The sequence below is a fragment of the Coccinella septempunctata genome, chromosome 7 (genome assembly GCF_907165205.1).
Source record: "Coccinella septempunctata chromosome 7, icCocSept1.1, whole genome shotgun sequence".
NCBI classification, from domain to species: Eukaryota; Metazoa; Arthropoda; class Insecta; order Coleoptera; family Coccinellidae; genus Coccinella; species Coccinella septempunctata.
In genome coordinates, this window is record NC_058195.1 from 30,881,077 (window position 1) to 30,898,533 (window position 17,457).

The 17,457-nt window shown below is 33.5% G+C and overlaps 1 protein-coding gene across 1 annotated transcript; it reads right to left on the reverse strand.

The window, feature by feature from the left end:
• Positions 1 to 14,784: 14,784 nt before the first annotated feature.
• LOC123317762 lies at positions 14,785 to 17,184 on the reverse strand. Its single transcript, XM_044904372.1, has one exon. The coding sequence runs from the start codon at positions 17,182 to 17,184 to the stop codon at positions 14,785 to 14,787; it is 2,400 nt and encodes a 799-aa protein (XP_044760307.1).
• Positions 17,185 to 17,457: the final 273 nt, after the last annotated feature.

The following is a 17,457-nucleotide window of genomic DNA, read 5'->3' on the forward strand; positions in this document are numbered from 1 at the left end:
CAATGAAATTTTTCGTGACATATAGACCATATTAGTGAGGTTAGAATCAGTCAGTTGGCGGGAGATCCATATTCAAATTTTTTTACATAGAAATCGACTTTGAGATGGAATATCGCTAGCTAGAAGTAAATGTTAATATAAAGACATGCAAAATTGGGTGCCGCAATTATTAGAGGTTGTTTCCAAGTACATTTTACATCACAATATACTTTTATATGTCCTAAAATCAAAATTGAACACATTATTATACGGAGTATATATCCGTATGTCGTAGATCATTTCTGCTATACGTCAATTATGAACCGTAACAAAGAAAATGACATGCTACGCTTGCGCGTTAGAATGATGTCAGCTTCAGAGGTTAGAAACGAAATGAAGCTACGACAAACTTCCATGGATCTTGCTGACCAATTTTATATTGATCCATTATTAAAAAAATATACCATTTTATTACGAAATTTTGTTTTCAACTTGTTAAGAAAGGATCATAGAACACATTCCAACAGAAATAAATCTTAAGAAATTCGCTAAAATATCCAAAAACAGGCGAGAAGTACGCGGCATTTTTAGTCCCATAAGAAATGCATAGGGAATGGGCAAGTTTCCTAAAACTCCAAAACCGAATTTGAGATTATTTATGGAAAGCCTCTTCTACTAGTTATTCAACACGTAAAAGATTCGCTTCCAAATTCAGACATTTCAGAAATACACCCTTTGAAATTCGACTATGTGGAAGCTTGTGACGTAGAATGCCTTTATTAAAGTATAGTAATTTTTGTTAATTCGACAACACTGGAACCGATCAAGAAGATATCCACAGATTACAAAAAAATGTTTCTGTAATCTGTGTCTTCACCTTCTTAAAACCGATGACATTTTGTGTCATTGTGTGTTTTTCTTGTCAAATGTGAATAATGTGATCATCAAACTTGATATTTATTACATCTATGGTGATCAGAAAACTTTCATGACCATTACTGGCACAAATGGGCGTTGCCGGATTGTAAAAATGACGTAGAATGTTCACAAGAGCACTTCTGAAATCAGATTTTTCGTAATCGAATACAGACAAAATGCAATATGTTAAAATTCGAAAAAAATATATTTCGAGATATTTGAGTTATAAGGATTTTTATGGCATATATTTTGAAATTTAGGAAAATACCCCATTCAGGGACCAGATCCACGGATGGATCGCGATTCAAATTTCCCGCCTAACCTCACTAATATGGTCTATAAGATTAATTCCAAAGACAATTTTAACGAATTTGTTCTGGTATGAAATAGTAATCTAATTTTTGGGCATTATATCCACGACATTAGGAACTTCATTGAAATGTTTTTCCCGAATGAATCAACAAAGATATACGTTTTACTTTCAGCTTCTTTACTTCATTCACTTTTATTTTAGCACTGGATTGGCCATGGAAATTGGATACCTTTCACTCTGTATAGTACGAAAATGTTTGGTTGAGACGCTTGTCAAAACATTTTTGAGTTTCAAATCAGTGCTACTTAGTCCGTTCTACGTGAGACTCTCAGTAATTAAGTATTTAATCACAATGTCAAATCACTTCGGAAAATATTGAGTCGAAAATATGTAACGAATATAACTGACGTTTATACAAACTGATTGAAGATATACCAAATCTATTTATTTACATGAAAATACAAGTGATCAGTAGTTTGAGGAGAGTTACTGTTGTTTATCTTCTTAGAATTCAAAAAAAACAACCCGAAGATGAAATGCAATTGATGCAGTGTTGAGTTGAATACTCAAAAGTGGTAGGGAATGGATATCTTTTGAAGAAATGAACGGATAATTACAAGAATATTGAATTCTTCAACAAAAATCATCTTGCGTGAATGGTAGTCAAAATAATTGAAAGAAGTTTGAAGCAAAAGGAGCTTCACCTTCAAACAAAACCACTGGCTTGTATTCATGTCTGTTTATATTCAATACATAGAGGATTCTATGACGGTTCAGAAAAATATATTTTACGATTGGTAAAAGTGCCTTGGTTTTCGAGATATTGGGGATTTTCGATTAATCACCCCAAATAATAATAACAGCTGGATATTGACATTTTTCATCATGGCGGATCAAAAGAAACTCCTTGATTTAATGGCATTTTTTAATTGCTCGAGGAGTCTTTTGCGATTTTTCAGTACACAGGGTGTTTCACAAGTTAACGGACAAACGAAAACCGTGAATAGAGGGCATTGAGCTGAGTTTAAAAACACCTCATATGTATGTGTTAGCCATTCCGTCTCCGATATACAGAGGAGTTTATTCAAATTTCCTGAATTTTCGTTCGGCTATAACTCCAAATATTTTAGTTGGATTCGGCTAAAAATTCATTATCCGCTTAAACTTGTAAGTTTCAATAAAACAGAACATTAAAAGTTGACGAACACAGGCCTCAATGAGTCATTGAGGCTATATTCAAATTTACACTCATGCAAAACACTCTGTTTGTAGTTTTTTTCGTCATAATTTTGAATCTTTCAGGTATCTGCATTGATTTTCTCAAAATCAATGAAACTTTGGTATGCCTTATCAGTGGATTATTTTTAATGAATAATTGTTTGGTGGTGAAATGCCTCTGGAAAAAACAGAGCTGCATATTGACATTTGCTTCACATTAATTAATGGGATGAATATGTTCGCCAATCAAATGTGGAAATCTAAAAATGGAATTGGAAATGTTTTCTTTGGTTTTTTTTTCTTTCTTTGTTTTCATCCACACAACTAGTTGTCCATAGAAAAATAGATTCATTCTGAACATCAAGTTTTAATTTTTAGTTTCAAGATAGCGTTGTTTTTCCATCCATATTTGGGTATTATCAATTTTGAAACATTTTATCATTGTGAATGACTATTTTGAAGACCGAATATAGTATAATTGTTGAACACATTCAACAGAAGATTCTTTGAAAAAAAAAAATCAATCAAGAATTTCAAAATACATTTTCATGAAGTGCTCTATTCCTTAGAGGCGTCTGACCAAAAGAATTATTTCTAGAACATGATCAACAGGTGGGGCAACCCAAAAATCAATTCATTTTAAGACAATAATAATGTAGAAAAAAAAGGTAAAATTATGATTAAAAACTACATACACGGTGTTTTTATTAGTTTGAAGTCAAGTAAAGCCTCACTGAGCAGGGTTCAGATTTTTGTCGAATTTTAATGCTCTGTTTCAATGAAATTAACAACTCAAGGCTAAATATAAATTTTCAGTCGACTTGATCGAGAATTTCAGGAGTTATAAACAAACGGAAATTCGAGAAATTTCAAAAAACCCCGAAGAAACCTATATATAGGTGCCCCAAAACTATTGAATCAAACGTCACACCACGATAGAGTAGATCAAATACTATCGAATGACACCAACATTAGTTGAGCGAAAATGTAGCGTTTCTGAGAAAATCTAACCTAAAGTTGCTGATTTTCGAACAATTTTTTCAATCACAAGGCCAATTTGTGATTAAGGATAGCGTTTTTCTTCCATATTATCACCCCTGTTTATTCTGAGTATTGAAAATGTAAAAAAAATGTTTTAATTTATATTTACTTAGGTTATGGTTATCGATTTACTTCTTAAAATCATTTCAATTAGGGGAGATAAAACAGTAATCTTAGTTCAATATAATTTAAAATCGATATCCTTTTTCACAAACTGCCCCTGTTATTGAGAAAAATAGTTCGAAAATCGGCAACTTTAGGTATTTTAATAAAATTCTGATTATTTTGGAAACTGTAAATTTTCGTCGAACTAATGTTGGTGTCATTCGGTAATATTTTGTTTACTCTATCGTGGGCCACGGCCCCCCCTGAGATTCTGATAGACACCGTTAGAGAAATTTTTCTTTCAGTAAAACTAATCGTAGATGATATTTTGCCCCCTCTGAGAAAAATTTCTGCGGGCGCCCTTTCTATTCACGGTTTTCATTTGTCTGTTTACTCGTGAAACACCCTGTGTACTTCTTGTACTCTGAAATTTTAAAACAAATGCCCTCACCGTCATATGAAAATTCAAATTCTTCTTGTTGTGAGAAACGTTCATCCAGAGACTCTGGTTCATCCCTTTACCCAATGCCGACGTTCGACGTTGGTTACATTGGGCATCTGTTTACTGCAAAACACGTGATACTGATACGAAGGGTTCAAACTTTTCTACCTGATTCGAGCTTTTTAGGAACGAATTGCTCAAGATGCCGAGTTCGAATAACATTTCGTTGTGCGTATTATATTGGATAAAATTGAATTTATTCCATGGATGATTCGAGAATTATTGATGTCCAGAATGCTTCAGAATGATGGAAATTTTCAGATTTCGTTGAAACTCTTGCGAAAATTATCTCGTATATTGTCAAGTTTAGATTTTAATTCATTCAGAACTTTGAAGTTCGGCAAATAATGATGTAAATAATTCAATATTCTATTTGCCTCAAGACTCGAAACTTTTCGAGAAACGATTTATTAAATGATTTGATGACGACTAAATCAAAAAATTATGTGTGTTGATATTATACTTTCATTCACTGAAGAATATTTAGAATAATGAAGTTCAACAAATGATACGAACAAGATACTTATTCAATTAGCCTCATGATCCGAAACATTTCAGAATTTATTTCGTGTTTAGATAATCCACTGCATATCGTTGTTCACAATACGACTGTCAATTTAGGACCAATTATAGAATGATTTAATTAAAAGAACAATAGCTTTAGAAAATGTTGGTCAGTCTATAAACTGACAACTCATTTTGTCAAATGACGGATTTCAGTATCAGACTGCTACATACAGGGTTGGGATAAAGTTTGGCACCAAATTAATATCTTTAAAACAAAACGGGCGATATTTTTGAAATTTGGCCGCTGAGTGTAATGGACCACAATGCATCTGATGAGCATATTTTCATTAATGAGATACTTCCGGTTTAACCGGAAATGACAAAACTTTTTTATTTAAATCTGACACCCTGTATATTTCTGCAGATTCTGAAAGTGCACCTTGTTTCGGATCTGTCCATATCGGGTTCCATGTAAAAATTATCTGTAAAAAGAAGAAATTCAGTCTTTTTGTACATTGGAGAAAAAATCCATTCAGATGAATAAATCGTTGTTATTTGTATCAATAGTGAGAAATAAAACGAAATACTTTGTATTAGATAACTCTTTCTGCTTTTCATGACGTATTTTGTATGAAAATCTATAAAAAGAAGATATATTACCTTCCGTTCCGTTTTAAATATATTAATTTGGTGCCAAACTTTATCCCAATCCTGTAGTATAATGAGAGTTCAAAAAAATTTGTATAGACTACAGAATTTAGATGGTTGATATTATGTGTCGCTAACAGTCAATCACATTTCCTTCAGCGCAGTTGTTGTTTTGAAGAAAAAGTAGTAGATTCTCGCAAAATCCGAAACCCTACATGAATAGGCCCAGTTGTTCAGTTCCGGATTAAAGTTTATCTTAGATTGATTTTGACATTTCAGTTCAATTCTGTCAGGTTAATCTAGGATAATCTTAAATCTCGGCCCAATCCTGAACTGAACAACCTGGCCTTATATTTATAGCAACATATGTAGCATTCATTAAGTCTGTATATTATGGGAATAATACTAATTTTTTATAGCGGAGAATAGTGGTTTTTAGCCTCGGTATTCACGAAATTCATTTTATTATGTTTTTTGAGGTGAATCGGACCGAAATTTTGGATCCCCCGACCTTCTAGTTTCGTACACTTTTAAGACAATAGCATAATAACTCAAGTTTCAACATTTTAACAGAAATTTTTGAATTTAAGGGAGAGACACATTAAAAAATCGATAGCAAGTTACTGCCTAACTGGTACCAATCTACTCAGTGCTTCATCATATGTATAGTTTTATGACTCAGTGTTTTTTAGAACCTGTAAAAAAAATTAAAAACTGTAAACTCGTCGTCGCCTTCCAAAAGCTATGTCTTGGAAGGGCTGTCTATTTGGAAAAAAATTTATAGGAACTACCCCCGCTTATTTTTATTAAGGAATCATCTCCCTTAGTCCTTCGCATTTGTTGACAGATATCCTGTATACAGATATAATTTATCTATGTACCTATTTATTGTGGATAGAAGGAGTTCAATCAATATATGTAATTTTCGAAGACCAAAACAAAAATTTCAATTGCACCTGATTTGTTAATTATAAGAATCATCATTTATTTTGAATAATAAAACTGCATGCGAAAATACTTAAATTAATTTTTGTCTTTCTCCTTTCATCATGCGTCCATCATAGCATTTGGGAATTTACCAATCAATCATCTGTATATCAATCATATGTATCCGAGTATGTATCTATATTATTAACTTCATTTTGTAGATTCATCATGTCTTGACAAAAATATGGTTGCAATTTCAAATTAAGTTGACTCAAGGCCTTCAATTTTGTTTATTTTTTCCCTTACATCCAGTATGATCTATCGAAAAATGCAAATCTGTTTTGGATAATTCTTCATCAAATCTTACTTGTTTCGATATAATTGGTAAGTTTCTTTATGATACATCACTAAAAAATTTAAACCAGAGAGATGGTACAAGCTCTTTAAATTTTCGGGAAAATCCAATATTTAAACATAATCGATAATAAAAGAGATGTTTCTGAGCAAAGGATTCCTCAAAATCATTGAGCAATCCAATTTAAGAAAAATATATAGATCGTTCCATTTGAAATAACATAACAATGTCCAACATTCGGTTTAGCTGACGTTGTTCATTTCTGTGATATTGTAAAATTTGTAGCATTTTTTCTCTTGATTCTGAAATGAAAACTTTCGGAATGGCTCATTGTCCTGGAATATTCATCACCATTCATCTGAATATTCTTTTCCGAAAAATTTTTTTTTCGCTGAACAGCTCATTTTATTATATGCAATGTAACAATACTGATTATTCGTTATTCTAATAGGCAGTATTATCTATATAGATCATTTCCATAGAGAGAAGCAATATTATTATGGACAAGACTCAAATCGATTTGTTTTCAGATAGGTAATGAAATAGTTCGCCAAATTCAGAATTATAGTGTTAGCTTGAGATGAAAGAAGTTCAACGGATGCATAGATACACACGATGAAATATAAACAGTCATAATTCCATTCGAGAGAGCCAAGATTAGTTTTCTTTCACGTGATTCTTTCCCCTACAGAAGAATGCGATAAAAAATCGTTGAGATATGCCGCCTGGATTGCAATAATGGAGGAAATAACGCGCTGCGCCTCTCTTCACTTAATTCCTCCGTATACTGATATTCCGCCTGTCTACATCTGCTTGCACAGTACAACGTTGCCATTTTCGGAGGTGCTAACGAGCAAAGAGTCTTCCAGAGCAATTCTTCGATATACAGCTCAGCACACTAGCGCCAGTGATATACACTCGAACTAAAAGATTGTTCAGTACATAAAGGGTGTGCGTTGTGACCTCAAAACGATTTTTTGATATGTTGGTCCCTGAAGCCTCCTGAATCTAACAAGCTAAAAAGCAAGGCAAAACGTTGTCACCTCCGATTTCGGAGGTATATATGTAAATCGTCAAGTCTGGGGTACTTTTCAGTCGCTAAATGGTCAGTTTGGAGACATTTGTCAACTTTGGGGTCGGCCCTCAAACTTTTCTTCTGGGAGTTGGTTAGTTTGGAGACCTGACCCCAAACTTTTTCAGAAATTGTTTAGATGGTTAGTTTGGGGACGTGACTCCGAACTTCTTTAAAATATGTATATAAAATAAATTTTCGATAATAAATTCGTTCCGAGACAAGTGGAAGCATCACTCCTGAGCGTATTGTTACCGTATTCTATCGAATTATTCTACAAAGTGAATCTGTTGAACAATTTTGTACAGTTAAATGACTTTTTTGAACGACCAAACTGAAGAGTCTTCGAAATATTTTCATCCCCAAACTGTTCATAAAATAACTAAAAACAAGCTCAAACCTCACAATTTACACAAGTTATGAAATGCAGTAAAGTTCAATGACCAATAAGGATTTAATGATCAATAATAATGTACGAAATCAGATTGATAGGGTTCGTGAAGAAATTTATCCTATATCCACTTCAAGAAATTCATATTATGATGGTTTACATGGTTAACTTGATATTATTATAACAAAAATTCACTTTTTTCTGAACATTTTGCTGATTCGTCAGTTATCCACAATTGAGGGTGAAATATACTAGAATCAGAGTACATGATACATCTAATTACTATCTGAAATATGTAGATGTTTCATTGTTCTCTCATTGTCAGACAACAATTTTTCCAACTGATTTGCTCCTGACGAATTGGTGCAGAATTTACCTAGAGGTATTCCCATCATTTAATAAATGAAATCCCCAAACTTGCCGAAACGAAAAACGTCCTCAAACTTTACGATTCATACACATAGAAATTTTTAGACCAAGATTCGAGGTTTCCACAATGAATTAATTGAAGATAATAAATACTTTCACCATATATAGCAACATATTTTATAATATATTGAAAAACACAAATATATTTCGAATAATTATAGTCATAACACGACGTAGAGATTAACATGACGGCCTCATTGTGAATGCTCTTATTCTCCAGAAATAAAACCTGTTTTTCACTTTCACAAATGAAATTCATTTGTAAAAATTTCGTTGTGAGATCACTGAAATATTTTTGTCCAAACTGGCCATACCATAACGAAGAACGTCCTCAAATATTACGATTTAAACACATGTAAAGGAAATATCGCATGTTTCAGCTTTTCTTTGGTATAATTTGTCCTGTTACGTGATCTGAGAGTTTTTATCTTTGAAGTTCGCGTTTCTTGTCATAATTGTGAAGATCAAATTCAATTCATATAATTCCGTTATCGATCTAAGAAATTTGGATTGAAGGCTGAAAATGTTGTTTCTTTGATATTTGACGGCTATATCGACAATAGGTACTGCTTTGTATTTTTGTAAATTAAAGTTTGATATTCAGCAGAGAAACGCATTCGAGACTTTAATTCATCCTCACTGAATAGAAACTCATTTTAAACATATACATTTGGAGTCCATGATTATAGGGCCCAAACACTCAATTAATTAAATGAATTTTCAAGATGAGAATAAGGTTCTGTAAATTCGGTATCTTATTTTTCAGATGATTTTATGATACAAAGATACCATAGACTATGGATTTCTTACGCATTGTTCCTGAAATACAGGCTGTTGAAATTCAAAACAAAAATTGGTTTTTCGGAAATATTTTCGAAACCGTACACCGTTTTCATTTGAGTTTTGGTAGGTTATGAGTACGCATTAAAACACATTTTTTCAAATTTCAAACTATTTTTTATATTCCCCAGAGGCGTCCGTACAGACTTCTTTCCGAATAAATTTGGTAAAAAAATGGTACGCCAATGCTTTTTTTCAAATTTGAAATTATTTTCATAATTATCCAATAATCCACAGTCAGAATGGTTTCTTGAGTTTTTCACCTGAAATGAATACTTTCTGGGATAAAAATGAAAGCAATTTCATCAGATAGCTACGAAATTCTGCAATTACTTATCTCATGTACTCCGACATTGGAGATAACTTCTGATTTTACAATTTTTGAACACCCTGTATTTCAGAAACAATATCCATAGCTTCTTTGTAGCATAAAATCATCTGAGGAATAGGATCCCGAATTCACGGGACCTTAATCTGAAACACCCTGTATATTTCACTGAACTTATTAGTTCAATGATATATATTAATTAGGCCTCATCTCCAAAAATAAACTTCATGTCTTACGTCCAGAAATAAAATTCATTTGTGAAATGTATTCTACCCGAAAATAGTTCATTTATAGTATATACTTGAGTCTAAAATTTTCCTTCTGTTGTAGACCTTTGACAAGATTTTTCATTCGCCGAAGGTGTCCCCAAAAATATAGAGCAATCACTTCCCTGCTGTATTGCAGGCCATTGAATTTCCAAATTTATTTCCGAAAAATCTGAACGATTTATAAGTTTTCAATCACTTTTCATGGATCGGTTATGAAAAAAATTAAAAACAGTTCTTTTCAGGAACTTTGACTTCATTTGATATACACTTCCGGTACGATCGAAAGATTCAAGTCGACACAAATATTGCGGAAAAGATGGTGAATCTTTTCAAACTCTCTGCATAAAATACGAAAAGATCCAATGTATCTAAGTATACAGGGTAATTTCTGACCAATGACCCATCAGGCAGGTGGTAATAGGGGATCATATGAGGAGTCAGAAATGGGCACTCAAACATCCAATTTCTGAGATACTTGGTGTTTTCTGAACATCACAGTATATTCAAACCTCTATAATTTCCAAACCATTGAATATTTTTGTCTTTAAAGCCCGTTAACAACAGTCGAAAATTCTCTAGATAATTACTAGTGAATTCATGCATCGTGAATTCTTTGCAGTTACATAAGTACTTTCAGTAGAATTCACTGTTCAACTGCATACTGTCTGCAATTTTCTTGCCAAAATTCTCTAAAGAAGGACCGTACTCTATTATAAACATTTTACGCCCATGTATCAAAACATAACTCTGTACGCGAAGAATTTTTTTCTGTCAGTTTCGTGAAGACAAGAAAAAATGCTATAGAAATCAATGATGAATTCGAAACTAACATATTCTTGAAGACGAGAAGAAATGATTCGGCAACAATGTATTCAATTAGCACATTTCTTTAAACTGATTAGTCACACGTTTCGGAAAATGCATTCATAGACGAACAATTCATATTTGAATAGAACTTCTAACGAACACATAGGAAATATGATAACTTATTCATGATATTCCATCAGTAAGCTGCTTTGAATGACCATGCATTTTTCAGCTTTTTTCTATACATAGAAAACTGATTTTCGTAACATTTGAGGGTTATACCGAAGATCAGCACATACTTCATCAAATCTCTGAAATAATTCAGCTCTAGTATTGATATTTTTCGGATAGACTAATTTTTTCTAATGACCCTATAAAAATTATCCAAAGGGATAAAATCAGGAGATGGTGCTGGCCTTCTTCTAGGACTTCCCCCACTTATCCACCGATTTGGATACTCTGAATGATGGGAAATAATTCTTTCAGAAATATTTTTTTCTACAAGCGTGCGCGTTCAACCTTTTTCCCGCACGCATTCCAAGTTGCAAAGAGTCACTTTCCCAAAACGTGCGGGAAAAACGCCTGCTATTTCTTTCCCGCACGCAAATGCGTGCGGGAATGGATTAGCAGGGGTTTTTCCCGCACGCAAATCTTATAGAGTAAATTAAATTCTATCATGTTTCTATGCATAGAACGTCAACGATGAGAAACCCATAGTAATGACATGCAGAATTACGTCTGTCATTATATATGAATTAATCAAATGAGATATGATCTGTTTCGAGAAATGGATATATTTATATATTTCAAGCGCTTGTAGAAAAAAAATTGTTCCTAACTCTTGCGGAAAGTGTCTTGCCCGCACTCAACTGCTTACCCGAACTCTGCTTCGCATCGTTCGGGCAACGGCAGTTTCGTGCGGGCAAGTATCACTTTCCGCACTTGATAGGAAAATAACTATTTCTCCTTTTCCGAATAATATGTTGATGATAAAATGTGAATCATACGGAGTGGTGTTTTTGATATCTGATCATCAAAACTAGGGCACAAAATCAGTCTTTAATATCGAAATAATTTTTTAACACCTGCTTCTCAAACATAGTTTTAAATATTATTGAAATCAGTCGATTATTTCGAGATTTGTAAAAAAAATCGAGATATTTTGTTTTTCAGATGGCTCTACTATAAACAGAAAATTTGTGCTATTCAGATTGATCATTGATTTCCATAGCATTTTTTTATGTCTACGAGATTGATAATTAAAATTTTTTGACTCAATACAGAGGGATGTTTTACTACTAGAACGTAAAAAGTTTATGTTCTTGTATGGTCCTGTTTTTTTATTGATTTCTGCTATTGATTGTCTCAAAGATAAAATTTTGCCAAATATCATCAAAATCAACAGTTTCGAAACTGTCGGGGTTTCAATATAATGATTTTCAGGAAACACCCAGTATCTCAGAAACTAGTAGGCATAAAATATGATTGAGTGTCCATGACTCCTCATATTGTCCTCTATTATCCCCTTTCAATGGGTCATTGGTCAGAAATCACCCTGTATATATCCACCGAAGTTTTGGGTCTATAGGAATATCAAAAGTACGAAATATTCCTTTCTTGATATTGAGTTTCAAAGTCGCATTTGAGTTTCATATTATTGTTATAGAAGATTTCCTGCTCAATATTGGGATATTTTGAATAGGTAAAAGTTAGCGAATTTCGTCATCAGGGAATTCCTACGGCTGTTGCTATGTGGATATATTTCATTCGTTAATTTCATAGACACCAGCGAACGGGGAAGAATACTCTAGAATTTTCAGGAGTTGATGAGCTTGTACATCCAAAATTTGTTCAATTCGGGGTCAGTTCATGAAAAGGGGGAGATACTTTGTCTGTATTCAGTTAAGTACGGAAATTCTGATTTCAGAAGTTTTCTCTCACAAATATTCTACATTCTTTCCGCAATCTGGTAATACCTATTGAGTCAATAATTGTCATAAAAAATTCCTGATTGCTTTAGATGGATGGATATCGCACCCTATGGATTGGATTTATATTCAATCGTTTGAAACACGTAATTAATGAAAAAAATGGCTAATTACGGTTGAGATCTTTTACGTAGCAACACTTTTCCAACCGATGGAGGAGAAGTAGAATATTTCGATGATTCTGCCAGTTAAAATATATCGTTGTTAATGTTATATACGTATGCCCCTCACAAAGTTTGGAACCTTAATGCTTTATGTTATAGTATGATGATTATGAGGACAATATTATCTTCAGAGTAGGTATCTCAAAAACAGAACGGGTGGATTCAATGGGTTTTATTGAATTATGTCCATATAATTAGTTTTTTTTTTTATTGAATTCATAGAGATTTACAATCTACTTTAAAAAGTATTAAGTAAATGTGTTGTATGTAGAGACTAAGAGAAAGTTCAATTGAACATCATTTCATAGTGAAGATTATCCAGTTAGGTCGTTTGTCCAGGTTCTTTTCAACCTCCGTGAGTTGAACGGATCTTCTGTCAGTTGGTTGGCATGTCCTTCTAGCTTCTGATGATATTTTCTCGAGTAATTTTCTATTTCTGTGGTAACATATGGGACTCTTAAATCCTCATGGATGGTGTGGTTGGAGACATACCAAAGGGGCAATATATATATATATATATATATATATATTGGGAGTTAAATTACATATTATATATATATTATATTACATATTATATATATATATATATATATATATATATATATATATATATATATATATATATATATATATATATATATATATATATATATATTTTTTAGTTTCACACATATTCGTGGGTTTCTCGCGACTACTCGGACTTGCCGTCAAGGGTAGTCCCAGTCCCCTGCTGCTGCTAGTGAGGGTATAAGGTTTTCCTTATTATACTCACTGTTCTCAGTATAACCGCCTTTTGCATCCACATAATCGTGTTTTGCGGCAGCTTCAATTCGAGTAGATGTTGGGTGGTTTTTCTGTGGACGAGACCGTTGGCAGATATTATCAGCGGCATTATTCTCGCATCCCTCAACTTCCACATATCCCGGATTTGTTGTGCCAGCGCTTCATATTTTGTCATCTTTTCTGTGTATGTTTTCGTTAAGTTCTGGTCCTGCGGCACAGCAAAGTCTATGATGATTGCTGTTTTATTGACCTTATCGAATATTACCATATCGGGTCTATTGTGTACGACCCTTCTGTCGGTTATTATTGTTAAGTCCCAGTATATTTTAAATTGCTCGTTTTCTTTTAATGTTTGCGGTGCGTATACGTGGTGTGGTGTAAAATGCGGGATTGATTCTTTTTGTAGGCATATTAGTTGATGCACAACTTTCCCCATGTTGTCATGTCGGGTGAGATATTTGGTGTTCACTATTGTTGTGCAGACTGATGTGAGGTGTTGGACTGTTTCCTCAGCGCTGTTACACAACCTGCACTTTGTTGTTTCTACCTGTTGTTGAAGGATGTGTTTCAGGTAAGTTCTTGTTGGAACAACCTGGTCTTGGATGGCCTGGAGTGTTCCTTCCGTTTGAGGAAAAAGATAGCCTTGCTCGAGGTAGGTGTTGGAGGTTGCCATGTCTACCTCAGGTTGTTGAAGGCTATTGAAAAATCTGCCATGCAGCGCTTTGGATTTCCATTTGTTCCTTAATTTTTCCGCAGGGTCTTCTTCTTGTATATTTCTGGATGTTGAGGCAATTCGGCGCTGTGCTGCTATCCATTGATGGAGAGGTAAGTTGTTTATATATATATATACTTGAATTCATTTTTACCTAGTTCTTTATGACATGTAAAGGACTTATTCATTGGGTATCTAGGTTGAAGTTGAAATTTTCTTTAATGTTTACAAACGTTTCGGCGCATCCGCCTTCTTCAGTGTAAATATAATTTAAAAAGACATCACAATCTAAAAATTGCACACATTAATCAAATAAGTAAAAATGATTGCGAAATATCTCACAATTTGTTTTCCTTGTTGTTTGGATGTTGTCAAGTGGGTGCTGTCATCTTTATGTCATAGATCTAGAATTCAGTCCGTTCTTCATTGATTGTCAGTTCTTATTCTTCAATTTGGTGATCGTTTCAACAATGGCATATAAATACGGCTCAGATTTTTGTGTCTAATCTGTCATTCACTGTGTTCTCGTCTGCCATTTGAATATGAATCATTTCCAAAATTTCTCTTTTATTTTGTTGAGGTTCGATTGCTAAAATTTTGGTGTCCTCGTAATTAAAGTCGTGTTTTTGTGTTTTCTTATGCTTATTCAGTGCTGTGCTCGCGTTTTTTGTGTATTTATGTGCGTTTAATCGGTCTTGAAGTCTTTGTGAAGTCTGACCTATGTATTGTTTGTCACAATCTCGGCATGGCACACTGTATATCACCTGTGACTTTTTCATTTTTGGTGTTGAAGCTTTAATCTTACTGAAAATCTGGCCTATTTGATTTTGTGGTTTGTGAACTAGTTCTCTCTTAAAAGGTTTCATGATGTTGTTAATTTTCTGTGACAGACCCTGGATGAATGGTAGGGGTATCCGTTTAGTGTTGTCAGTTGTGGATTTTTCTTTTTCTTGCGTATTGTATAGTCTGTGTGTTCTTTGTTTTATAAGTTTCTGAACCATAATCTTAGGGTAGTTGTTGGTGAACAATAGTTCCTCCACATCTGTTAATGTCCTTTCTCGCAGTACTGGTGATGTCAGCTTTAGCGCTCTGTCAATATATCCTATTGCTCTACTCTTTTTCTGGGATTGGTGGTGATTAGAATTGAAGTCCAAGATGTGAATGGAATTTTGTTCCTTTCTGTACCACTGTGTCAAAAGCTCTCCATTTCCTCTCACAATTGTCATATCCAGAAAGTTTATGCTGTTGTTACTTTCCTCCTCCAGTGTGAATTCTAATGATTCATGGATATTATTGAAATGGTGTAGGATCTTAGTAATTTCGTCTGGTGTTGTGATAATTATACCATCATCCACATATCTTTTGTAAAATGTTGTTCCATATTGTTCCATGATTTTTTCTTCAATTAATTCCATGACTAACTGGGCTACAGGGCTAGACACAGGGTTACCCATGGCAACTCCTTTGATTTGTTTGTAGAAGCTATCCTCGTATTGAAAATAACTGTTGTTCATGATGAATTGAATAGTTTCTATAAATTTTTCTTTGGGTATTTTTGTGAACTGTGATATTTTTTCCCAATTTTTTTCAATTGCCTGCTTCGTCAAGTCGATGGGAATGTTTGTATAAAGTGACTTCACATCCAATGAGTATAATCGGTGGTCATTTTGTATTTTGATGTTTTTTAGTGACTCTTTTAGATGAAATGAGTTTTTTATATAGTAAGGATTAGTGTTTGTTACCTTTGAAAGGATGTTAGCCATATATTTTGACAACTTATACAATGGTGATTGTATGAATGAGACTATTGGCCTCAGTGGTATGTTCTCCTTGTGGACTTTTGGTAATCCATACATTTTTGATATTTTACTGTTGTGGACAATCATAGTTTTTGCTTCTTGTGCTGTGATGTATTTCTCTTGTAACCAATCTTTGACTATTTTGTTGTTCTTTTTTTCCATTGTCACAGTCATATCTCGTTTCATACCTTTGTAGGTTGTTTTGTCATCTAAGAGTTCTTGCATTTTTTTGTTATATTCATCCTTGGTTATTATTACTACTTTATTGCCTTTGTCTGCTCTGATAACCTGTAAATCGTTGTTGTTTTTCAAAAATGTTTTTGTTTTCATGAAGTTTGATTTGACAATATTTTTCTTTTGTGATCTACCCTTCAATTGTTTTTTGTATGTATTGAGAGTTTGTGTTATGTTTGTTCGGATGTGGTCTTGATCTTCCCTAGGCAATTCTTCGATTGAACTTTCTATTTGTGCAATTATATCGAAAACTGGAATTTCTCTCTCTCTGTCTACCTCTATAGCATATTTGGGGCCCAAGTTGAGTGTTTCTGTCACGAATTCAGGTAGTTTTGTCTGTGTTAAGTTAACTATTCTCGTTGTTTCTTTATTTATCTGTTTACAATTTTTCTGCGAATTTATCATTTTCTGGATTTTTCTGTCATGAATGGTTTTATGTTGGTCTATTGTATACTTCAATTTATGGTTCACATGTCTTTCTTGGATGTTTCTCGAATTTTTTCCCTTGATGTTTTCGAATTCGTTGAGTATTGTGTGGATCTTACCCTCTAACCTATTTATTATTTTGGTCGTGTCTGTTATCAACAAGTTTATCGTCCGGAAGATGAAGTTGTTTTTTAGTTTCTCATATTTGTCAGTGAGATATCCGCAATCGTATACAATATGATCTGTTTTCAGCTTTAAAAATGTTGGGCATAATCTATACTGTTTGCACTTAAGCAGGAATATTCTTCTGGTTTTTGCTTTAGCAAGCTTGTCTATTAACTTTTGTGTGTTCTTGTTATTGAGCTGTGCAGCTACGTCATGATCTTGGAAAATGCTTCCTTCCCCCTGCATTGACACACTTGAATTCATTTTTACCTAGTTCTTTATGACATGTAAAGGACTTATTCATTGGGTATCTAGGTTGAAGTTGAAATTTTCTTTAATGTTTACAAACGTTTCGGCGCATCCGCCTTCTTCAGTGTAAATATAATTTAAAAAGACATCACAATCTAAAAATTGCACACATTAATCAAATAAGTAAAAATGATTGCGAAATATCTCACAATTTGTTTTCCTTGTTGTTTGGATGTTGTCAAGTGGGTGCTGTCATCTTTATGTCATAGATCTAGAATTCAGTCCGTT

Excerpts from the sequence above, each read along its gene's own strand:
- LOC123317762 (XM_044904372.1), bottom strand. The coding sequence starts at position 17,184 with ATGAATTCAAGTGTGTCAATGCAGGGGGAAGGAAGCATTTTCCAAGAT.